This window comes from Alligator mississippiensis, chromosome 7 (assembly GCF_030867095.1).
Source record: "Alligator mississippiensis isolate rAllMis1 chromosome 7, rAllMis1, whole genome shotgun sequence".
Lineage (NCBI taxonomy): Eukaryota > Metazoa > Chordata > Crocodylia > Alligatoridae > Alligator > Alligator mississippiensis.
This window is the reverse complement of record NC_081830.1, coordinates 22,008,896-22,034,991: the sequence shown is the minus strand read 5'-3', so window position 1 is coordinate 22,034,991 and position 26,096 is coordinate 22,008,896. Positions and strand designations below refer to the sequence as shown.

Genomic DNA, 26,096 nt, shown 5'->3' with positions numbered 1-26,096 from the left:
CTTCCTGGAACAAATCACCAAGAAAACTGGTAGATTTTCCACTTCTTTCAGCCTTCAGATCAAAACTGGGTACCTTTCTGGAAAGGCTGTTTTGGTTAAATACGTGTTTTAGGGCTCAGTGCAGGACATGAAGGATGCAAGTCTCTTGTCTGTGCTAACCAAGAGGACTTTCCCTGTGTTGGTACAGGACCGACTGTGATAGGGGCTTGACTTCTGGCACTCTTGTGTTAAATGCTAGCATGAGCTCTGTGTAGAGCTGCAAACCTGTGTGGCAGACTCCTGCACAGGGGCAAATTTCACCCCACACCATATATTAAAGCCTCCCAAATCCTACTAAAACAAAACTTTCCACTGCACACACCGTTCTCCCCCTGGGGAGAGGATGAGAGAGAGAATGAACCCCACGTGACAGATGTTAATCGCATCATTTAATGCACTACTGGAAGGCACTCAGATCTGAGGGCGGTATAAGAACCTATATAGAATAGAATAGACTATTGTTGCTTATTTCCAGTAGCACCCGCAGTTGAAGGTATAGCACTGTGGAACGTACAATTCAGGACATGTTCTGTGTGAATGTATAAATCATGCTCCTTAAATGTGGAATTTTGAAATCTATATGCAATGAATATACCCATTTATAGCACAAACGCTGGGGGGTAAAAACCTAACGTCGCATATTGCAGCCTCTTGGAACGCAAATGGAAAGATACCCACAGAAGACAATTTCTTATTGTCTGGAGCAGTATAAAAGAGTCTTTGATTTAATTTTTTTTTTTTGGTGGGGTGGGGGGAGTCCAAGGAGAGAAAACCAAGTAACTTGGGCCTTCCAAATGACTATGCTTTAGCACCTTTGTGTTAAAAAAAACCAAACCAGAGTTTGAATATGCAGTACACTGAAAAACCATTCATATTTTAATTCCAAATCAGAAAAGTTTGCCTTTGAAAAACAGTTTCTAGATGACAGAGAATTGTGTATCTGCAGCAGAAATAGCATTCCACGGTTTAACCTGCTGATTGAATCCCACCTTTCTGACCTGGGAAAGAGTAATTGCACCAAACAGGTGGTCTTGAAAGGCAGATTTCACTGGACATGAAAATCAGGTTCCCCGTCCATAACCCAATGTGGGAAAGAATTGAGGCAAGATGACTAATGGTTCATAAAAGTAGCAAACTTATTGACTAATAGAATTCTTAGTCATGAAGTCTCCATGTTCCATACATACTGAAATCAAAGCAATTACTGATTTAAATGATGCTGGAATCCATGGTGCAGAAAATGCTTGTTTTAGCGTAAGATTGGACAGAGGTGAATGACCTGTAAAACCTCTGGTAATAAAAGCTCTTCACAGCTTGCAGTGTTTCACTGGATGGTAATTGCTGCAGTCTGTGATATGGATCTGGCTGTGTTAATGATGCACTGTTCCTTTTCATAGGACTCATTTAAGCTTCACATTTTTCAGAGATTTCAAAGAAACACAGCACACTAGAAATTAACACATTAACACTGACATTTTATCACTTTGCATATTAAAAAAATTATTAAAGATTTTCAAAGGCTATTGATTAATCGGAGTCCTTCGGTCCTGGTCGCTTTGGAAGAACGGTTCATTTGTGTATCTGTGTGCTCAGAAGAACAGAAGTTGACATGCAGCATTTGTTGTTTTAGGTTGGCCTCAGTCTAACCAGCACCTTGAGATGCTGTAGGATTCGTATTTTCCTTGGGATGACAAAAGGCCCTCTTAGAGCAAAATTCACATTGAAAAATAGATTTCAGGCTAAAAGGAAAAGGAATCCTATTGGTTTGGAGGTTGGGAAGCTTGTTGAATAGGGGTTGCTGGGTGCTTTTCGTAATTCTTGTTAAATATTTCAGTTGGGAGACAAGTTCTGGACCGTATGTGTTTCACTCCTGTTCCCAGCAAGAATAACTCCGGTAATGGAAAGAGGTATTTCTTGTCTGTGTTAGACTATTTTTCCCAGACTAATTTCTTGGTTCACGTCAACCTGTGGTGGTAGTGAGGGAAAACTCTGTTCTGCCTTTGTGCTGCTTGCAACTTGGGAGCAGAAAATAAAATATGCTGAGAATAAACTGCCAAAGGTAAAGGGCTCGGGAAGTGGCTGTCTTGAACTGGCATTAAATCTCCAGTGATGGGGTTGGCAGAGAAGGTCTGTTTTGCTGAAATGCTTTTTAGGAGCTCAATAACTAGCCATCGAGGGATGGATAGTTCTCCATTCCCTTCTAGCACACGCAATTTTTGGTGGATGAGATGCGAGGCTGTGCTCCCTCGGGGTTCCAGAATTAATTTCTTTCCCTGACCCAAGAGGCTGATCCAGCCTGACCTCTAGTACTGCAGGGTAAGCGAGGTCAGAAAGAAGGAGCGGAGGGGACAAGGAGTAAATGATAAGGAGCCCTCGCCACTTAGAGTTTGAACAATACGGAAATGGCATTTCCAGGTAACTTAATCACAGGATGGTATTTGACTGAATATCAGCACCAAGATTCAATTACCAGCTGCGCTAACACTGCCCCTGGGGATCATTGTTTCAGCCTTCCCCATACAGTTTTGTACTCTGAGCACCAAGGTCCAGCTAATAGGCAGGTGCACATCCACACTTCACTGGGGATGCTCAGAGACACTTTCCTTAGACCTCTGTGGCCCGATGAGGGGAGCTTTTGCTCCGCCAAACTTCTTCCTGGTCCTTAAAGGTAGCTGCCTTTGGGTACCCAGTGTCATCTCCTGCCACAGGGAGCTGGGCTGTGAAGCAGGGCAATTTATGTGACCACCAGAAACGCACAGGTTTAGTTTGCAGTGGGGCTAAATGTGTTGTTCCATCATAAACCTTTATAAGAAAACCTATGGAGATGCGTTCCTGTATTGCTGCCCGTAAAGTATGGCATATTTTACTGGCAGGGAACATGAGACCCAGAGAGGCAGGGGTGACTTGCTAAGAAACCACGCGGGGACAAATCCACCCCTGAGCAGGAGTCTGGTGCACAGAAGTCATTCAGAACTACTCTGATGGCTGCTTATGCAATGAAAGGGGTGCAGAGCTTGGGCACTGGTCCTCTGACTGAGGTTGGCCTTAATCAGCAGTGAGCTGAGCAAGGATGAGGACTCGAGCACAGCTTTCCTGTCTGCTTTCTGTAGCCAACAGCACAGAAGGCAGTGATGGGGCTAGCATCGCATCCAGCCACCTTCACCTCCCCAGCTTGAATGACCAGGGACCCATTTCCAGCTGAGTCAACAGGGCGCTGTCTTTAGCACAGTCTGCAGCAGGTCCCCAACTCATAACCTGAGCTGTTGGAAGACAGCCCCACCGCTCTGCCATTAGGATCTGGCTCAAAGTCCAAATAAAATCACTCTTTTTTTTTTTTGTCTGTAGCCTCCTACATGTTAACCTCTCTGCAGTGACTGCGCTTCAGTAGTGAATGAACTAATTAGTGTGTGTGTGTGCACGTGCATGCACACAAATGTACCCGAATGATTTGAGATTTTCTCTGTTATTTATTGTAAGGGAAGTCCAAATCCAGCCTACCAATGCTTAGCAACTTCAAATTAAATATAAAAATATGTCAGGGCACAAAGTGGGTCTGGATTGGTACTGGGCCATTGTCTTTTTGACCCTGGCACCAATCCAGCCATGATCATCAGGTTGTTACCATGTGACAACTATTCAGTGGCTTTTTGTTTCCTAACCCATTTCACAGCCTCTGCAATACAAAATCACCATCACAACAGATGCGAGCTGATCTTCTTTACAGCACTGTCAAGCTGTGCCAAAGTTTGGCTGTCACGGGGAGCAAGCCACTCTCTCACCCCTTACAGGTGGTCTTTTTAGGTCAGGGAAGAGTCATGTTGATCAGACAGCCCAAGGAAGCTGCCACTTCACTTTGTGTAGCTGGGTGTATTCTGCGCATAGGAAATTTGGTCTGCAAAACCTTCCAGCAGCACTGAATCCCCACGGGAATGTGTAATAAAAATATTGAAGTGTCCTTGCAGATCTGGGCAAAAACTGCCTACTTCCGCGAGAAGTTTCAGAAAAACAAAAATCCGTTTTTTTAAAAAAGCTGAACTTCCCCATGAAAACATTTTCCATTTTTATACGCAGAAACCATTTTTTTTTCTTTTTCCGGAAATCATTTTCATTTTCTGTTTTTTTTTTTCCTTTTCCACTAAATGAAATTTTTTCTTGAAAACTTTGTTTCTCATAAAAGGCAAATTTTAGGGGGGAAAATGCTATGGCAAAATCTCTAGGGGGTTTCATTTGGTCGCCGGAGTTTTTCTCCCCATCCCGGCCTCCCGTCTTACACTTCTTCCTTCGTGGCTTACCCAGGTGTGAGATGCGGGTTTCTTGCTTGCACACCTGTCCTCTGCTGTGTAAGGCAGCCAGCAGCCCAAGGCTGCTTCTCCCTTCCCCTCTGCTTTATTTATCTCTGGCTACTAGACAGCAAAGATTGATCTGTTGCATGTGTCTCAAAGTGGTATTTGACTGTATGCATGGAAACAGCCAGGCAAGGGCTGTCAGCATTGTCAGCTCGGAATAACAAGTCCCAGAGACGGAGAGAGCAAGCTGATCTCTCCTACCTCCAGAGCGGAGCGTGGGTATCCTCCGCCAGAGATGGGGAGAGGAGACGCCGCATTACCTACAGCCCCAATAAGGAAAGCAGTTCCTCAAGCAGCCCTCTAATTTAAGCAGCTCTTTTTCCCCTCCGCAGCGCATCGACAACGCACCCTTCTCAGCCACCTCTCGCCAGCCCAGCGCCAGCCGCACTTCAGCAGATAATGAGTGCGAGTTTAAAAAACTTAAAGCCTCTTCCCGCGAGCTGGTGACTGACACAAATGGAGTTCATATTTAATCATCTGTTAACTCGTTGTCTATTATAGCACTTTAATAGCACCATAGATATTCTTAATGAAGCATGATTTAAGGTATTTACAGCTTCAGGACCGACAGACATCACTCACAGTGTGCAGGTAATGAGGCGTAAAACAGCTCTCGAAACCGTAAAAATGAGAAAGAGAGAGAAAGAGAGAGAGAGAGAGAGAGAGTGCGAGCAGGCGAGGAGGTAGAAGCTGAATTGTTCCAGGGTTTGTTTTAAAATGTTTAGGCATTTAAAGTCATTTTAGCTTTTCAGAGGTGTCTGGTAGCACAGGGTTCAGCAATTACCACCGCCATGTGGCTCCCCTCATGCCAGAGGAGTTCACGGCTCCAAATAATGGCTCTGGTTTGCTGCCATCCCTCCTGGTGCATTGCTCTCGTGCAGAGGGAGAGGCCTATGTGCTTGTGTGCACAAGTTGGCAAGGGCAACCTGCCGAGTCAAGCTCTCCAGGGCAGATGGTGAGGCCTCACCGGTCTGGGGTGCCTGCACCTGGCCAGGTGAGTGGGTCTTGCTTAGCCCCAGCTTGGCGTTGGAGGGACATGCCTTGCTTTGGCTTTTTTCAGAGGAGATCGTGTCTTAAAATTGGCCACCTACAGCCCCAGGACAGGGCAAGAGCCCCAACGCTGATCTGGGGCTCTGTGGGGCGAGAGCCATCTGAGCAGCAACCACTGAGCCAAAGCCCATCTCCACTGTCTCACCCTGCGCTTTGGGAGCTGGTGGGAGCCTGAGCCGACAGGATCAGCATGGGCTGGCGGTAGTTGAATAGGGTTAGCCTTGCAGTCTCCTTGCTGTGATGGCCTCACCTTGTCGGGGAAGCTGGCCAAGCCTTGGCGTCCCTGATGGCATCGTGTCATGGTTCCTTGCCAGGGTTCGCTCTCAGAAAGTTGTGTCTCCCGCCTCTCCATCAGAGGGGAGCCAGAGCTGGTGCTCTACGGGAGGATGATGAATGTTTTCCTCCAGTGAAGAAACCCTCAACCTCAGACCTTCTTCCTGAGGCTCTCACACAGGACTGAGCTCTGGGGACAATGGCTTTCTCTTGCTTCTGCTTGAAAGTCACTTTTTTGGGGCAGGGCAGCCGCATGATCATTTTGCGATCCGTCCCAACCCCCAAGGCTTAGGTTGGCCTCGGTTTGTAAGAGTGCTGGTTTCCCAGAGCGCCAGAACAAGGCAGCATCAATGGAATCAGTAAGGTAGTGAATTCAGAACCTGAAATGGAAATACTTTTTGTGCACAGCGTGAAATTAGATGCCGGAGTGTATTGCCACAGAGACCAAAAACCTTTAGCAAGACTCCAAAGGGTTTGGGCATGCCTATGGAGAGCAAGGCTATATGCTAGCAAATATTGGAAACAATTCTAATCCTCCATGCTTCAGGGCTTGAAGCCGTCTCCAACAACTGACATAAGGAGCTTTTTGCTTCTGCTTTTGAAGCCCTAACGGGCTTGGGCAGAAAAAGGATCTGATCCGGCCTGGAAGTTTCTGTGCTTGTGGCATTGTAATATGGGAGAATTTGGATGCAGTAGTGGAGCACTGACGTTTGATGGTGGGGCTCCTAGTGAAGGAGCCATGTTTCACAGGCCATTTGTAGAACGTGAACACGACTTACTTCGACTGTCTCAAAGATGTCCCTTCACTCTCCCCCGTCTCCCTCTGGCACTTCCATAGCTTCCATCAGCCCAACATTGGAAACTCCCCTTTCTTGCCAGTTCTCGTGCTGTGACATACCCCAACCCCAGTCTGGCCAAGCCTAGAAGACGAGCCTGGATCAAGACTCGTGCCCATCCTCCAGAATGGCTGTCTGCTCCCCCACTTCTCTGTCTCCTGTACCACCGGGGAGGGACTCCTAGGGCTCAACACGCCGAGTTTGAGATCCTGCATTCAGATACGCTGGGGCAGACCAGCATTTGCATCAATCTTGCTATTGTGTTCAAAGCAGGAGTAAAGCCTCAGTTTGAGCTCAAGTTAAGCAAAGTTCAGCACAGTTGGGGATCAGCAGAGATGCATCCCTGGATTGGAGCAGTTCCCAAGCAGGGATGGGGTAAAGGACAGCCAGGATCCTCTGGAGTGTTGTGGATCTAGACAAGGGCTCCCGAATTGGCCTCCTTCAATCTCTTTCTGGGACAGCAGCATTTGATGTTCACTGAGCCCAGGTGTAAATGGCTGTGGCAGGGAAGCAGGCCTCTAGCATGCAGCCATGCAAAGCTGACCTCTTAGCTTGGGGCTGGGGAAGGATGGTCTTTTGCTTTGCTGATTGTTTTCAAATGTTGCCCAGCAAGATCTGGGTTTTTTTGTTGTTGTTTTGTTTTTTTTTAAAGCTCAAGACTGAAAATAATTTGTGACTGAGGTGCCATTTTGCATCAAAATACTTCTCAGCAAATGTCAAATGTCACCAATCGACATGTCCCCCCGTGTGATGGTAATGGGGCTGGAAGGCTGCGCTCTGTCACAGGGAGCGCTTGCCTCCTGCTTCCTCGTTTTAAAATGTGTCGAGTCTCCCCCGTTAATGCTGTGGCTTCCTTGTCTCCAAACAGGCACACCTGCCTCACTTCCCGGCACCGTCCCACAACTGAGCAGAAAGCCGGGGAAAGAGCGTGGCAGTAACCACGTGGTATCCCAGTTGGGTAACCCAAATACAGCTGGTGGGAAGGTTTGGGGATGAGATATGAATTCGCTACCAGTCACAAGCATCAAGCTGAAGACCGAGGGGCCACAGCCTCCCTTGGTTGTGTGTTGTGCTGGCTGGGGTTTGTTTGTGTGCGGACGTGTTTTTTAACTTGCCTTTTAGCTGCCACTTGATGCATTTCGCTTCCTTCCAGCAGACTTGTCTTAGAGGGGCCGCAAGCACACTGTCCAATTACTTCACTTGTTTGCTAGAGATGATGAAGTGAGTGTGTAGGGGGAAATGAAAGCAGAATTGGCCTTTCCGGGGTTTGTTTTTTTTAATTTTTTTTTTTTTACATTTATAAATACTCTTTATTTCCAGAAAAATTAAAAGTATAAATTTGGCGTCGTCATTGTCAGTTGCAGCCAATTTAGTGCTGCCGTGAAGGAAGCAGCTTCGCTTCCCAACACAAATCTTATTTTCCATCTCTGCTGTTTTGGTTTTAAGCATAATACTGCATAGGCGGACTTTACCATTTATAGACCGTGCCAGGAAAAGACTAAAGAGGCAGATCCTGATCTCTACTGCACCAGGACAATTTTGCAGAGTTCAGTCCTGTCACTCCAGTTTTCCCTGGGGGTAACCATAACCTAAATGCCACCCTAAGCTGTTGTGCCTCCTGGAAAATTAGTGGGTTTTTTCCTCTTTGCCCCAGCCCACCCTCGTCCCACAACCTCTCAGTCGATGAAGAAATTCCCAGCCAGTTTCAGCTGACCACAACTTCAGGTGAGCCCAAAAGCTTCCTGAAAAGTGCTTTTTTTTAAAATACAAAGGGCTAATGCCTGTTTAATACATGCATACATGCATCTTAATGAAAGGAGGAGGGTTATATTACTCGCACTAGATTATTGCCATTGATGTTTGAGAGCTAGGATCTGTTGCTGCGTGTATTCCAATTGCATTAGTGCTAACAGGTCTTGCAAATATATGCTGAGAGCCAAACAGACCCTGAGAACGTGATGTTACCTTCTGCTTAATAACATGACCAGTTTAGTATAGGCCTGGATGTTTTATCACACCAAACTTAAGTCTGTTTTGCTGTGCAAAAAATCCCCAAGCACTCTCCTTTCATAGTAAATAAGCCCTTTTCTTAAGGCATTTACAGGATTCAGTCTGGGCATGGATTTTCTAACAAATCGAGGGTTTGACTTAAATGATCCTGGATTAATCAATTATTAGAAGAGCGTTAGGCTGTGTAAATATTTGGCTGTCTTAACTCTGACTGGCCCTTGGGGCAGAGTATGTACATTAGGCTGCCTAGCAAACAGCTCTGCCACACGGCAGATCAGGCTGAATTTCCAGGCTGTTATAAAGCCACTATAGGTTCCCTGAGGCATTTCAGAGCGCAGAGAGGGGACAGGAGATTGCCGGTCTAGTGGTTAGAGCGCAGGACTCAGGGGTGTGGAGACCGGGTCCAATTTCCCATTCTTGGTGCTTGTCCCCTGGGGCAAGCCACGCCGCGTCTCTGTGCCTCTGCACATCTTTCTGCTCAACAGGGTTAATATCACTGACCTATTTTACAGGGGAGGGGAGCGTGGATCTTGAGCTGAGGATATGGCGGGAGAGGAAGTGACCAAGAAACCCTACTTTCGTACTCTACCGCTCTGCTCTTTATGTGTGCTCAGAGTCACATTAGCTTGCTTACTTGCAAGCGATTTTCTCTCTTGCTTTTCCCTCCCGTTAGCCACAGGAGAAGGAGTTGGAGTTTATCCTTGGTCACACATCAACCACAGAATTGCTAACTCCATGCCCATTATAGAATCCTTATTACTGGTGAGAAGCCAGAAAAAAAACAGATTGACTCTCAGATCCCAGCTTGCGCTCACAGCACTGGCACCCAGAAGAAGGAGATATTCTCAACTGAACAGACCAGATCTGGAAGTCAGTGGAGCAATGGCAAGCGTGGAGTGACCTGTTGGAGAGAGGGCCTCATGGTCAGTGAGGTAGGCTGGAAACCCATGTTGAAATCCCTGCTCTGCCTCTGATTTCTCTGTGACCTTGAGCAAGTCTTGTTGGGCAGGATCCTGTCCTACCTATTAGGTGCTTGAGTATGGTGCTGCTGCACCCTGCTCAAGCTCTGAAAAAAACTGAGAATGTGTCTGCTTTTTCACGTGCTGTCATCTGAACCTCAGGGCTAAGCATAGGCGACTGGTGGGGGGGGGGGGCACTTGCCACCCCTGACAGGACCGTCCCTGCTGCCGACGCCACTGGTGGCTTCTGCGGGAGCCCCCCCAGACTCAGGAAGCACCAGTCATCCATGGGGCTAAGTCAGAAAAGCTGCAAAGAGGAGGACCCGCCCAACTTGTGCATTAATGTTTTCTTAAGGACCCTGGATGGGTGCAACAGGATCCTGCTTAGGAATCTACAAGGTGAAATAGGATCTGCTCCTTAGTTTCTTAGTGTCTCAGTTTCCCCATCTGTACAATGGGCATATTAGCAGTTCTGTACCTTGCATGTGTGTTGTGGAGGCCAGTGCATTCCCAAGTGTGAGATGCTTAGCTGCTACAATAAAGGGGACCTTATAAGTTCCTCCTTTCACAGTATAACTCACTCTTGGATGTTTGCCAATCTCTCTGCTTATTTCTGATGGAAGCTGCTTGATGTTACTATGGTGGATACTCTGGCAGTACCTTAGTATCATAGAAAATTAGAGTTGGAAGGGACCTCAGGAGGTCATCAAGTCCAACCCCCTGCTCAAAGCAGCACTGTCCCCAACCTTAGGTGGTTGTAAATGCAAAATAGTACTTCTTTCATGGGAACCAAATGGAGGGAGGCTCAGGTCTGATGTTTTTGAGAGGGTCTGGAACATGATTTAGAAACTTGGACTTGCCCAGTCAGCAAAGTGTATTTCTGCCCTTTGAAAGGATTAAGATGTGGGTTGGTGTTGCATAAACACCCTCTGCTTCACTTTGGAGGGTTTCAGTGAAATGAGGAGGGGAATGGTTGACTCCTAGGTTCTCACCATCTGACTTCAAGTTTTGCCATCAAACAAACCCAAAATCTCCAAGTGGAGCTGGGCCAGCAGCACAGAGCACAGCCTAGTTTTGCGCTAAGGTTGAATGGTTTACACAGGACTGTAAAGCCATGTCATCGGACCCATGCTGAGGTTCATCCTGAGCAATTATACAAGCCCTAACACAGACTCTATCCACTGGAGACTTTGGATTTGCCACTTCTTTCCAGCATACCTTGCATCTCCCTGAATTCACAAACCTCAGAGATGGTGCTAATGTATACACATGCTGTATTCTCTTCCCCTCCCAAAGTTTTTAGGTTGCAGTTTGGGGTCAGACTATTTAGTCAGCCCCTCTTTGGGGAATCGGTGCCCACACCTTGCATAGCAAGCATGGCCCCTGACTCATTCCTTTGCATTGTTCAGTTGCCAGCAGAAATGCGCTAGGCTGCTCAGGCAGTGCATGTGTGGCAGTTCCATGGTGCACTTGTTACCTAGGAAACCGCTAGCTCTACATGTGTGTTGCTTAACACCCTATTTGCTTTCATTTGGATAAGTCTTTAATTCCTGTGCAGCCCCATCTCCTCTGGATCTATTGAGCTGTGTATCCTCAGTACATTAATCCCTCTCCATCCTGCCTGCCCGCCTGCCTTGCTGTCTCTGGTTCTGAAAAAGTCCTCGCCTGCTCAGAGCAAGTTTCCAAAACTGTGGATAATCTGAACAGCTCGTGCTTTTAGAAATAATCGTAATTATACATACTGCTGCTTCCCCCCCCCCCCCCCCCCAGAAACAATTAACAGCTAAAACATGATGCTTAGTCCTTCCATTGTCAAAGCACCCAGCAGAGGTTAACTAGCTCACCCCCACCCTCATCGCAACTGGGTAGTTCTGCATTATCCGGAGAAGCTGAATCGTTCCAGGCCAGATGGCGTTAGCCTCTGCACGGTTATGGGCAGTGCTTGCGATTTGGCAGTCGATGTCCAATGTCCATCTCCTGCACTTGTAGGGGAGCATAGAATAAATGGGAAGGGTGGCTGTGTAGTTAAGGCACTTGAACAGGAGACTGGAGTTCAGTTCTTGGCTCTGCCCCTGATCTCGTGGGTAGCCATGGCTTACAGGTTACCCAAGCCCCCGAAAGGCCAGAGATGTGCCATGGGGAGTGCAGTCCAATAAGACGGTGTGCTGTGTAACCCAGCAGTGGGATTTCCACTCCAGTGCATGCTGGCATTCCCTGCACCCTGTTGCACCAGTGCTGGCTGGGATGTAAAAGGCAGCCCCAAAGGCTACAGCCAGTTGATGCCACGTTAGGGGAGAGAACCCAAGCTGGCAGTCAAGACATGGCTCTTTGTACTTTGTTGCCGAATGGGAAAGAGAGAAAAAAAGCATAGGCGTTTGACACAATTCATACAGAAACAGCTAGGAGATGGCTTTCCCCTTCTTCTGCCACTTCCCCCATTGCTTGCACCTTCCTTTGGAGAACTGAGAGGAGTGAGGAATTTTCCAATTTCAGCCAGCTTCCCTCCCCTCCAATAATCCCTGGGGCTGATTCATGCCTATAAAGCTGAGCATCTCCAGCATCACTGTGGGCTGATTCCCTGTCTGGAGTTTTGACAGGCATTAATGCTGTTAGCCCATGTCAAGGAAAGGTTTTAAAATAAAAAATCCCCAGAGCAGAGCTCCTCTGTCACTTAGAGACAGGTACCAGTGCAGTCTGCAGTGCCTGTCCTCAGCATGCAACTATTCTAGGGTAGGGCAGGGATGGAGGCATAGTCAGACATGGTGCAATTTCAGAAGCAAGCATGCAGTGATCACTCCTGGTGACTGCAGTCATGACTCCTGGGGCCATCCCTGTTTTGGTGGCCAGAGCCAGGGCACTGGAAGTCAAGAGTCTTATCACCAGCCAAGGGAGGAGAGCGTGACCTCATTATCAGAGTGGGAGATGGAGAGGCAAAACTTCCAGGTTCATTTTCTTGCCCCTGCCACTGCTTTGTTGAGATGCAAGCTGGTTTTCCTGTCTGCTGCATGGGTGGTGATAATACTTAAGACCTTGGGGCACCAAGAAGATGAATGTGTGTCCACATTGCTACCTCTAGGTGGAAGGTGTGGCATTGCTTGTTAGGCTGCTGTCCAGGTAATGCTGTGAGACCTGGCTAAGATAAACTTTCGCTTGAGCTTCAAACTTCAGGTATAATGAACCTAGTGCATTGCTTACCCTGCGTCCTGGAAGCCTCCCATCCCTCAGCAGGCATGGAAGTGACACACGCCTTTGGTGCAAGACTGGGCATGGCCCAAAAGAAGCTGTTCTTGCATCGGTTCTTGCCCAGCCAAAAGCCTCATAATTTGCAAGAGTGACAGTTAAGCTACCCTGGGTTACCTTTTACTCCCCATAGAGTTCTTTAAAAAAAATTCATTTCCAGAGCCAAATCAGTTCTGAATTAAGTTCTAAATTTTGACCGAGCAGAGCTCAACCATTCAAGTCTGTGTGGCACAGGGGTGCCAAAATGCAGCCCGCGGGCTGGATGCGGCCTGCCAGGCCATTCTATCCAGCCGGCAGGGCCCCTAAAAATTTGGAAAGTTAATATTTATCTGCCCCTGGCTGCCTGTCGTGCGGCCCTCAATGCCTTGCCAAAACTCAGTAATCAGCTGTCCGCCTGAAATAATTGCCCGCCCCTGGTGTGGTGCTACTTCAATCCGGGGCTTCACATACTCCCAAATCCATGGCAGGCATCCTACATGCAAGCCCCAAGCCTGGAGGCCTTGGAGTTCAGGTACCCCCTAGTCTCCCTTACTCTTAGTCAAAAGGCTAAAGAAACAAGGTAGGGGGAAAGACTGAAAGCAATCCTGATCGGGGGAAACCCGGAAAGCAAAATGGGTAAAAGCATGCATGGAGCAGCTGCCATGTAGTAAGTCTCAACTTGTCGCCGTTTGTTTGAACACACTCTAAGAATCTGAATCCCCAAAGGGATGGGGAGAGCTCAGGCTACCCGCTGACCTCTGTCCAAGTCGAATGCATCCAGTGTGGGAAGGGTCAGGCCTTTCCCGCTTGTTCCTGCTCAGCTCCATACTGGGAACCATGCGTCTGGGGTGGATCCAGGTATCGTGTAACCTGTTCTAGTGGGATGAGAAAGCCGGGCGAGGGGACGCAGCATGCCTGGCGTTGGTACAAGGTGGCTGACTCCTCTTTCCTCGCACAGAAAGGCCCGGCCAGGCCATCCTAAAGCCATGTGCAACACCGCCTTTATAGGCCACAATCTGTACTGAATTCGAAGCCTGCTGTTAACTTCACTCACACTCTATTCTCGTGTTTGCTGTTATTTTTTAACACTTTTTTTTTTTTTTTTTTGCATAAAAGCACTATCCTCTCCCCAGAGCCTGCCTGTAGCGAAGGCATGGTCTGTACAACTGCAATTATTTCAAAGAACAGATGGAGTGAGGAGCAGAAAGTCTGTTAATAGTAATAGAAATGCTACATGTTAACCTGGACAGCACACTATGACAGTCCCATGACTACGCGTTCTGTTCCCACCAGCTGGGCACCGAAGTAGAAACGAGAGATTCACAAACGCAGCATTCAGCCATGTACCCACCTAAAGTTAGAACTCAAATTCCTTCACACTTGCAGTGCAGGATTTTTCCCCCGCCGTGCATGCCAGCCTCCATGCCGCCAGCAAATATTTCTGTTTTATGATGGTTCGAACATTGGCTTGTGCTCTGCCTCTCAGCGTCAAGAGGCAGGCCATGCTGGAAGGCAGCAGTTAGCGGTCAGAGCACAGCACTGGGAACAGGCATGTTTTACCCCCAGATCCCACCCTTCACCTTGGGCCGAGGCACTGTCGGCGCTGCTTGCCACTTATGACCAGGCTCTTTACTTCTCTGTGGTCTTGTCCGCACAGAAACTTGCTCCTATTTAACTAAACAATTTAGTTAAGTTAGCACAAATGCTTGCATGGAGACTCCTATTTCAGATTAAGAGGGTCCTCTTACAGTTTTGCTTAATCCCATTCCTAATTGTGGATTAAGCTAATGCAAAATATGTCTCGTTTAAACTGAAATAAGGCATTCTTTGGCTATGTTTTTAACGAGATCGTTTTAAGCTCACACCTGAAATTAAATCAGCATGATTTTCCCTATAGAAAAGACTGTAGACTCACTGTTGCCCTCTTTAAAATGAAGATGATACTCAACGAGGTTAAAATGGTGTGCTCTGAATAATGGTTTATATCGTGGCAGCTCCTGGGAGCACCAGGCGTGAACCCGGGTTGCGTTGCACGAGGTGCAGTATAAACTGTACCACTGAAGAGCTTGCAAGGATACTTCCAGGCTGAGGTTGCTACCTGTGTCAAGGGGGTTTTTAGCCACACAACTGCTGTGTGATTTGAACAGAAATTGTATGGCTATCTCTCCTCTCTGATTGACAAAATCTCAAGCCCAGAGTACACTGTGCATCCATGGTGCTAGGTGCTGGACTGCTGATGAGCTGATACACGCGTCTTGAAGTCCCATTAGGGTTTAGGCCCCTTAGTCTTGGTACTTACAGGATCATCTTATTACATCGTGCCGCATCCACCAAGATCAGCAGTTTCTCTTAGCTCAGTGTTCATAGGCCACTGAGCCCAGCCCAGCTTGGGAGAACCAGAATGGGGTGTGAAACTTGTGTGGTTTCCAGCAGGTATCCATCCTGCAAGAACCCTTTTCAGAAGTGTCCCCTGTTAATCATGGGGTGTGCCAGGCATAGAGCAGGGATGCCCTGCTGTGCAACCTCCCGGGCAGCCAGTTGGGGAATGCTTGCCCTGGCCAGGCCGCGCTTCTTTTCTGAACAAAGAGAAGGCTTTCTCTTCCAGGGCTGCCAGCCCAGCCCCTTTTACAAGCCCTGGTCTCTCTAGCTTATGCACAGATTCACACAGATTCACAGAAGTTTAGGGCTGGAAGGGACCTCGTGAGATCATCAGGTCCAGCCTCCCTGCTGTGGGCAGCATGATGAGGAATATGCTTAAAAAAAAAATAGAGATTTCTCATGAAATACAACAGCCCTTTGCTTTAAGGCAGCATCTTTCATCTCAAAACAGCTAAGAGGAGGCCTGGACCATTTCGTGGATACTGGTATCATATATAGTAACACCAGTTAGGACAATGAGATGGGTTTTTAAAGTGCACGTTCTGAAGGCTCTGCACTGACTTTTTACATTTTTTTTTTACCCTTTTCACAGTATTACAAAACAGCCAGCTGCCATTGCACTGAGCTGGTTTTGCCTTCCCAAGACATGTCAGCCCCAACTCAGTAGTTCACAGGCCTGTTCTAGCATAAAAGTCAGTATTTTTACTTAGTTGGTGCGAAACCTGGGCGGTCAGACTGTTCATACCATTGAACCAGCAGGGCTAGCTGGGAAGGGCTAGGAGATCCCGTTTCCGTGCCTGTAGTGAGACTCTGCCCTGGTCCCAGTGGAAGGCAAGCCTCTGCATGGAAAGCCCCTTGTGTCACAACATGTCTCTGTGTTACTCTGTTGTCGGATGTGGTTAACGCACAATTGGGGAAAATTCTCTCAAGTGCCTCATCTTTTGGACATGTTACAAAAGCCCATTCTTCCTCTGCAAGCCCTTGGAGGGATCTTAGGCCATGAGGGATAAAAAGTCAGGAAAGGGGAATTTGGGGAAAGCATGAAGCACTCCGCCAGAGGATATGTTGCATTCTTTTTCGCATGCATTTTATCTAGGGATCACACACGTATGTAACCATGGGGTGCAGTGTGTGCATGAGGATGGTCCTGGGCTGACAACCTTTGAGGCTGAAGGCCTCCAGGATGGGCACCAGAAGACAATGTGCTCAGATGGAATAGACTCCCTCCAGGAGTTGGTAGCCGGGCCAGAAAAAGAAACCCCAGAATCCTATGTCCTAGTCCGTTCTGCCGGGACAACTGCTGCGCACTCCCTCCCCAACTCCCTTTTGCCTACCGTAGAATCGCAGAACCCCTGTGCATAGCTGCCCTTGGGAAGGTTTCCATTCATTTAGTGTTATTTTATTTCCAGAATAAGAACTACGTGCTGATTATGGCTGATCCAGACGCCCCGAGCAGATCTGATCCGAAGTTCCGCTTCTGGAGGCACTGGCTTGTCATTGACATAAAAGTGAGTACCACGCACAGTTTTCCTCTTAACTGTTCTGCCCACGATCACATTGGTAGGCATCTTGCATACGTGTTGCTCGATATATTCCTCCAGCCTGCACAGACAGAAGCGTTTATCATTGTGCTGAGGCAGCAGAGCAGCTCATGGTTTCATTTGGGATGAGGGCAAACCCAAAAAGTGCATTTCCAGCTCCTGCTTGCTTGCTGGGTGAGATGCTGGGACAGGAATTCTCTTGGGTGGCTGACTTGGAGGCTGGTAGAGTTGTATAGCACCAAGAATGCATTGTAAAGCCAAGCTGCTGAGGAAGGAAGGCCAGATGAGTGTTGGGGTCTGAGTTGCTGCCTTGGGCTATTGCTGTGGGAGTCTAGCTGACAAGCAGATCTATGCCCTTTTGTGCATTGTGCTGCCTAAGATGAGTGTGCATTGCACACGTACTCTTGGGAGTCAGACCAGGGCCTCTGCTTCATCAGGGTAACTCACTCCCATACTGAGGGGTCCTCGAGCCTGCATGCATGTGCGTACATCATTCAGCATGCAGCAAATGAGCGTAAGGACATGTTCAGTGGGATGCGTCGGGTAACTCCCTTTAGAAACCACATGGCTCAGCTCGTTACATCAGTTACCGAAGCACCACATTTAGAATAGCAGTGCCTCCCTGGAAACATGGGTTTGAATCCTAGCAGGGTCTGCTCTCAGTTTTCTCTTTCCTGGCATGATGTAGGACAGCGAGGACTTTGTGGCCTGGGGATTTTGCATGCTTTCCTGGACAGACCCTTCAGAGTGGCTCCTGTGTACTTCGTGGGGAGTGCAGAGGTTTTGTGCAATAAGAGCTGCCTGAATAATATTCCCATGCCATTTGTTCCAGGATTCCCTGCCCCCAACACACCGATTGTCAAGCTGGTTATTTATGAATGATTCCCCAACCCCCACCGATGCTACAGAGAGTCAAACAATATTCTACAAGTTGTGCTTTGTGATATTTCTCTATCACTCACCATGCTGTCTATTCACAAATCATTTTCCACCATTCTTTGGCTGGCTTTTCATAAGAGCAGGGTTTTGAACGAGTATTCCTGGCCAACATTTTAATTCTCTCCTCCTCTCGTATTGTGTGTAAATGTCTGCGTGCTTCTCTCCAGAGATGGCTGCATTTCTGTGATCCTTTATGTCAAACCGCACGAGACGGAAGGTTGCTATTGAAATGTAAAATGGTCTGATTATTTAGACAAGTATGCGGTTGTTTGCCTGAGACTCTAGAGCAAAGCTGGGCCAAAAATGTCAATTATTTTTTGCAAGGAAATTCAGGGGGAAAAATTCAAAAGACATTTTCTTTGATTTTAAAAAAATGCTAACCTGAAAACTTAATGTTTTTGCCAAAGCTGAAACATTCTGCAAAATATTTCATTTGGGCTGAAGTCTTCTGTTGTCAAAAACATGTTTCCTGTGAAAGCGGGTTGCCCACCTCTACTAGAGAGATGAGACTTGCTCTGGTTGCAGCCATTCCAGGACAGATTATGTTCAAGTCTTTTATGTTTCGACCGATCACAGGACATGGCTGTAGTTCTGCGAGCCTTTTCGTGTAGAGTGAACAGGTATTGGAGTGGGTCTTTCTTTTTACCCGTGTTGTACTCGTTCCGTATGGCGTGAACATAGCAGAAAACCCAGGGCACACCAGGTTGCAGATCTGCACAGCGATTGCTGTTCTATAAAGGCTAGCCATAAGTTTGTGTGCTAGGACCCCTCCGGGGACAGGCTGTAAGGATACGCCATTCAGGAATCAAATTCCCCACAAGGAAATGATAAATAAGAAGCAGGCAATGGAAATGAGGAAAACAAAAGAGGGGCAAAAAAATGCTTTCGACTGAACCTGTTTGTAGATGCACCATAGACTCGGGAGCCGAGGCCTGGATTCCTTCCCAACTCTGCCACCCTTTCCCTTTGCCACCTTGGTCAGGTCCTTAAACCACCTTGTGGCAGCACATGGTGGTAGTGATGCCAGCCTATCTCACCCAAGTGTTATGCCTGGGCTCCTAGTGACATCCTGTCAGAGAAGGCACAAGTGAAGGGCAGAGTGTTGTTATTTTTGTGCAAAACCTTTTGCACTGGTCCCAAACAGTTACTCCTTGTATTATCAGTCCGTTTAGAGAAACAATATTGAGAAAAGCAGTTTCTACCGCTCTCTGTTGCCTGCCTTTCTTTTATTTTTTAAAAGATGAGGTGTTTCGGCTCCAATTCAATCTAACTAATAATCTGAGTACTAAAGTCTAATTAAGATATCAATTAATTTGCAGCATGCATTTAACAAGAAATATCTAGTCAGTCTCGTCTATTATTCTCTGAAATTACTGCTAAGGGCTTCTTGTACAGATACCTTAATTAGACTTTTTATTGTTAATGGGAATATTGAGCAAATGAAAATTGGATATTAATACTTTCCATGAATTTCATAATTGGCTAAAAAAATAACGCATTCCGAATAATTGCAGAGACTTGTGTACATTTTTTTTTTCAAAAAAGAAAAAAAAAATCCTTCACAGGAGCCCTTCTGCATTTCTAACAACAGGGTCCTGAAAGTCTCTCATTAATTTTAATATTTACTAAACGCCAAAAAACCAGAGCTCATGTTTTCCCTTCTGTGCATAGATCCTTCTGATGCATTAGCTACTGCTAATTATTGTGGTTATTTTTTTTTTTCAAATAAAGGATCTAAGGAAAGCAGGGAAATTCAAGATTAAGGCTCAGTTCTGTTCTGCAAAGCAAGTCTGTTCCCATGTCAGGAGGAGTTTTTCTCCTGGCAGCTAGGCAATTCTGCTTCCATTCCCAACCAAAAAGTATGGAGGGTAGAAACCTGCTCGCCGGCCTCTTTCCAAAGCTGTTAAAAGGCCGAGTGGCAGTTCATGCCGGCAAGGGGCTAAACTTCACTGGGCGGAGGGGATGGTCTTAAATATAGCTGCATCACATTTCCAGTTTCTAATCCGCATTGATAAAGCCCAGGAGAACAATCGATGAGAACAATTCTGGGTCCTAGGGTCAAATTTGCAAAGAGATGTAGGGGCCTAGAGATCCATTAAGGTACCTTGGGGTTTTTAGATCTTCTTCCTAGCTCCCATCCGTTTCGGTCAGATTTAGGTATCTCCAGGGTTTTGCAAATTTAGTGACAGCCCACATCCTCAAAGGTACTTAGGTACCTCCAAATATCTATCTTTACAAGTCTGCCCCCCTACAATCTGTAACAATCATTTCTGTAGGAAATAGTAGGCTCTTCTCCAAGGAGCCTCTGTTGGTCTGCACACACATTGGCAGCGAAATCACTTGGGGGTTTTTAACTTGCACTTCAAGTGAATTTGGTGCACATCTGCATGTGGTTACTCTTATTTCAGGTTAAAAGTGGCTCGTGACAATTCAGTTCAAGGCAGTGGTTTGCGTGTGGGCAAGGCCCTGTGGTTCAAGGACCGGTGGTGTGGCCTACTGGTGAAAGCCTGCGAAAGTGTGTCATAAGACCAGAGCTCTGATCTCAGCTGTGGCACAGATGTCCTCTCTTCAGGGCTGAGGGCAAATCATTTAATCTCAGCTGAAACATAGAGGTGATTGTGGTCCCCAGGGGAAGCTCAGTTCACTAACAGGTGTACAGCGCTCTGAGCGACTTGGCTGGAAACTGTTGCAGAAGTGCGACATACCATTGCACGAGCTGCAGTACCTTGGCCCTCCACCACGCTTTGGCTTTTGCACTGAATTCCCTTTTCGAGGTGGGTTTCAGTCCGAAGCATTTTGTCATTTTGCGTGCCTGAGTCTGCAGAGCCCCTTCTGCCGCGCAGCTTGCCGCTCCCTTATCAGCGGCGGCGACACTGTTTCTCTGATTGTCAAACACGAAAGATGCTTTCACTCCCATTCAAAATAATTTAAATAAAAATGTTGCTACAAAGTGGAATAATATCTTTTGATGAATGTTTTTAAAGCCCTTTAGGTTTTCATGGTAATTTGCAGTGTAAAATTATTTGGAGATAAGAGCCAAATTAGCTCTTATAGGCGGAGGTCGATATGTCCCGTTATCCATGCAAGCAGTGTTTAAATATAATCAGCCTTTACTCTAATGCAGCATAATTGTTCATTTGAAATCGCTTTTTTTTTTTTTACTCTATTCAATGAGTCATTAAAATATTCAAAGGATAATGCAGTGAATTGGAAATGAATTTATCACATTATCCTGTATGTGCTGTAGAGCATCAGGTAACTAGGCAGAGTCTGAACCAGTTTACAGAGAAATCCAGTAAACAAGGCTTTTCATTTTGTATTCAGCAGGGAGAGAGAAAGAAGGCAGAAAATACTGTCCTTCAAATAGAATGCTTTACTTGATTCTTCCCCCACCTCGGGGAGGGGGAGAGTGAGAGCAGTGAATTTGTACTCCACTAAAGCCTTGCTGTTTTAACTTTATTTTTATCAAAATATGTTTGTAACAGAAAGTCGTTATGGAAACCAACTCTGCCAGCCAGGAGAATTCCTGCCTGAGACGGAGCGCAGCGCGAGAGGGAGAGGCCCACCCTGGTTCTGTTCTGTTGCTTGGCAGAGTTAGCCGTCGTTCTGCACAAGCGGGGAGGGTAGCAAGATTTCCAGGGAAACCGAGGCAAGGCAAGGCTCCTCGCAGGTGGGACAGAGCGAGTTGGCGGTGATGCGCAAAATAGACCCCCCCCTCCCAGGCGCTTGACTTCCAGCCGCTTGCTCCAACCACTGGATGACTCTGAAGTTTGTGTAGAGGCCAGGAGTGCTGACTTGCAATGCCCTCTGCGCTAATCACTGTATCGTTGGTCCTACCCGGAGCTGGGAAAAGACCCCACAAGACCGCCCCGCACCTACTTTTCTCACCAATGGAGAACTCACTCACGGTCTTGCTGCCCATCTTGCTGGGGTCATCCGACCCCAGCGGTCTTTCCCGCCCGAGCGCTGGGGGGCTGGACCCAAGGTCCCCTCCATTCCCTAACAACTAGGAAACTGTCCGGCCACCTCACAGTCGCGACTCCACATCGCCTCCAGATGATGGTTTGGGATGCCTTTGGGAATCCAGCCCATGCTCTCGCTCTTCCGGAAAGCCATGTGGGGATGCAGAGGAGGGAGCAGGTAGCAGGCCTGACCATCCCCTGGTTGGGACTCAGCACCTCATCCCTCTGCTCTCCAGGTGTTCTCATTAGGGACACCGATGCCTGAAGGTGAAGCAGCAGGGACTGTTAAGGAAACAATCTGTTCAGCGAGGAACGTGGTATTCAGACAGCTGTTCCTTCTGTGCAGTATGGTAGCAGTGTGAAAAGAGTGCCCCAGTAGGGTGTTAGGCTAGCAAGCTGCTTGCATGCTACTGAAAGAGGAGCTGCTTTGTCAGCAGTGAACTCCGAATCCCAGGCATGCGGATCAGAGAGCAGGGGCAGCCTCCGAGGATGCCAGAGAGGCATCGCCTTGCTCTGAAGACAACAGCCCCATGAGTGAGGGCGCTAGCACCCTGCACTGGGGCTGTTTCACGCCCAAAGATTTCACTAGCAATTTACTTCCATGCCATTTGAATTTGTCAGTGTATTTCCTCTTATTGGTTGATAAACAGGTTCTGGGTTGCAAGTGTCACCATAGAAACAGGTGCTATCTTAAGCAAACAAGAGCTTTATTAACCTTAAAAGTTAAGGAATTTTCGCGAGATTCGAGGCAGGGGCTGAGGGGGAAGCTAGGGGCTTGCTGGGGAGAGGAAAGGCTGCTGCCTGCTTGCTTCTATGTTTTTTCCAGTGCATATGCCAGGTTGTCTCCTGGAGCACAATTTGAGTGTCTGGATCATTCTCCCATGCTGTGTGTTTCCACACACCTGGTGAGCGAACATTTCCACTCTTGCACTTTTTACATTTTCTCTTGTGTTCCCCAGGTGCTTGTAAGAAGCCCTGACACTCCCTGAGCTGGGCTCTGATCTGCCCTGCCATTTCAGAATATCTCTTTGACCCTTTCAACTCGCACGCTCACCCTCCCACGGCTCAAATGGGTGTTGTGATCTGGGTGCAGGAATCGGTGCGGGGAATATACCGACGTGTGTGATGGCAGGATGGTCACTTCCGGCCTTAAAAGGGTACTGGTCTCTCTTCTGCCTAGCAATCTATGCTAAGACAGGATCTCCCAGCTATGCTGGTTTTCTGTCCCTTCCCTTGCTGAGCTGACAGGAGAACAGACAAATATACCAGTCCCTAATGGGAGCAAATCCATTTATGGCATATAAGCTCTCCCAGACCAGGGCTGTCACATACCTGTGTTTATGCAGCACCTAGCACAGGGGGACCCCAAGTTTAACTTAAAGCTTTCGGCACCACCATCATATGTATGAATTCTCATTAAAAATATAAACAGCCGGTGTTAATTACTCACCGTCACGATTTCTGTTCCAGTAGTACATGAGCCCCTGGGCTCCACTGTGCTAAACATAGTATGGGCATGTTAAGAGACATTACCTGAACTGAAGCACTTGCAGTCTAGCTGCATGTTGCCTTACAAGGGTGCACAGTGCTAGCACAGGGAAGAGATAGAAATAGTCTAAAGGTCACTCCCTGGGGCGAGAGTCCCCTCTTTGCTTTGGCTGGTCCTGGTATCATTCAGCACAGCTCCTGTTCACATCCTCTGGAGCTGCGCTGACTGATGCCAGCCAGGGATGCAGCCTCACATTTCTATGTTGTCTATGGCATTTCTAAGGAGCTGTCACTTTAGCATCTGAGGGCTGATGTTGACTTGCATGTTAGCATTGCAAGAGCGATGCAGAGCAGCCGTGTGCCTGGCCTTTCTGTTGCTCTGAGCGCAACAAGGCCTACAAAGAAATGCTTTGTGTGTTGCAGGAAAGGATGAAAGACTGTGCACCAGTCTGGCAGCGGGTAACAAGATGGGGTCTTTGAACTCTGGGTCACCTGTTTGAATCCAGGTCAGAGCTCGATCAATAGCAAAATCAGTGTGCATTGAAATGCCTTTCAGTCGTCCCTGTGTGAAACCAGCCTGGGTCTCGGCTCAGTGCTGAAAGGCTAACCACAAACCCATCATCTCTGCTGGCAGCAGCCAGCTCCCTTGCTGGCAGAGAGGCTGAGGAGTGAATGGATCTGGGAGACTAAACTCCCCTCCCAACCCTACAGGGAATCCTTCCAAGGCCGGTGGCCAGGCATGTAGGTTAGGCAGTGCAAAGATATGTTGCCACCCACACCAGAGGAGCCTGCAGTCTCCAGGGCATCTTTCCTGAGAGTTAAATCCATGTACACACATGCCCGCCTACACACACACTTGTACACGTGCTGAACACGAGCTCTTATGTCAAAGTCCTGATGTGTCATTTATCCTCTGAAGTCAAAACTGGGCACCCTCCCCACACTCACTTTGCCTTTCTCTCTTTCACTAATGATACTCTTTGGATCCATAGCAATGACTGCTCGAGCGATCCACACCCAGCTCCGAGGTGCACCTGAGCACCCCAGAGCCTCCAAGCTAGCTCTGCTTAGGTGGTTTCTGCCTCTGTGAGTCCTGTTTGATCACAACTCCCTGCTGTGCCAGTGGGATAGGCTGCCTCTTTGTAGTAACACTACAGATGTAATAGTTAGTGACTCGGTATTGTTCTTTCTTGCTGGGGCCCTTTGTAGTCTACATTTTGGTTATTAAACCAAGTGTTTGAAAGGGAAAGAACAGAGGGAGATACTGCTTTAATTGATGACTTTGTTTCTTGGGTGCTGTATATAATATTCAGTCCCCTTGTGCAGTTCCTGTCACTATTTGGCATATAATAATTCTATGAAATATTTATTTTTAAGGTTTACAAAATAAAGGTCCTGGGAAGTCGAGGTTGCTCTCAGGATCTGCCAGTGTTGGTGTTGCCTTGCCAGTGTGACCGGGTCTCTTGCAGATCTGTAGCCAGGAGCAGCTCCCTCCCTCGAAAAAACTTCTCTTAAATTAGGCTGCACCTCCAGATGGCTCAATAGTACATGCAAAGTGGCATTTAGGCATGCAAAATGGGTAACGGTGCACGCACCATTTGCCTGGGCAAATGCAAGCCTCGCAGGAGCGTTTCAGCCAGCCACTTCTTCAAGGGAAGGTTTCCAGGTTTCATTTAGGAATGTAAATGTCACAGAGCAGCAGGCGAATCCGAATCTGATCTCTTTGTGACAAGCCCCCAAATGTTCCACCCCAGGCACACTGATTTGTTCACGGGCTCCAGAGCCACTGGATCAGATAAAAGGGCTGGTTGATTCAACTGTCCCTGAGCTCAGGAGCACTCTGGTCTCAGCTTCTCTCTCGAAAAGGGAGAATCTGGAAGCTGGTTGGCCCTAGGAAGCGAATCTTGGGGTGTTTCTGTACCACTTCTGTACCTTCCCTTGCTCAGCACATGGCCCCAGAGGTCTCTCAGCCTTGGCTTCCAGCCTTAAGAGCAGTGGTGGATGATGTCCTCAGGACATCTCCACAACCCTTTTTCCATGGGCTGGAGGGGGATCAGGCAGGGTCTGGGGAGCAGTAGCAATATAACCCTAGGATCTCAGGCATAACATCCTCTGCCCCCCACCCGGCATGTCTTGTGGCACCACGGCTCAGCCTGACTCTCCCTTGGATCTTGTCCTGCTGGTTGCCCTGCACCTTTTGCACGCCTGCCCTTACTCCTGGCACAGCCTTCCTCTTGGTGCATGCCTAGGAACTAAGCATTTCCCCATTGTACTGTCCTCTCACATCACTGCCTTCTGGGCCCCAGGATTTTGATATCTTCCTGCTCATCCTGGTATCAGCCAGACCAGCCTGCAAGGTCCTAGAGGTAGGGAAATTGTCCTCTTTGGTCTGCACTGTGCCATGCTCATAATGGAAGACATTTTTTCTGCTCTTAAATGGCATCCTTCAAAAGGAAAATGTTCCCCACGAGTCAGATGGAGAGGGCAGGAACACTAATCCCAGGTAAGGGTTAGCTCTGCCCCAGGCCCCAAGATCAGTGCTGTGAAATGCCAGCCACCTCTGAACTTGCTGCCTGTAGAAGGCATAGACTGGCCCGGAGGGCACATATTTCTATGACAGGGTTCTGTGTTTAACAGGTTTCCTATGAACAGTATTAGAAGTTGAGTGTCAACTGTTATTATTCATGCTCAGCAAACAGATGGAGTTTAATTGCTGTTACTGTCAGCCTCGCTGCAAATACCATGTAAAAAGGGCTTTTGGGCTAATTGTTTTAAAATAAAAGTTCAGAAACTATGTATAGAAATTATAGATCCAATGTATTTTCAAGATCAAACTGTTTATATTACCTTTAAATATAGTCTTTAGTCAACAGCATTATGATCAGTGAGTGAGGGAAGGATACAATGCCACCCTAGGGCCTAAGATGCTGGAACAATATGACAGCAGTAACTTATTACTGATGCAAAAACAACACCAAAACGCGATTGGCCAAAAACTGTAGAAGAATGGGGTTGCTAATCTTTGTAATTTCATGGGCACCATTAGGGCAAAGTG

At 47.5% G+C, this 26,096-nt stretch overlaps 1 protein-coding gene across 1 annotated transcript in view; it reads left to right on the top strand.

Annotated features, from left to right (window-relative positions):
• Window positions 1-26,096, top strand: part of PEBP4 (phosphatidylethanolamine binding protein 4) — a 154,731-nt gene that overhangs the window by 43,018 nt on the left and 85,617 nt on the right. The window contains exon 4 of the mRNA XM_006263899.3: window positions 16,521-16,619. Within this exon, the coding sequence (XP_006263961.2) occupies window positions 16,521-16,619 (99 nt within the window). The remainder of the gene's footprint in view (window positions 1-16,520; window positions 16,620-26,096) is intronic.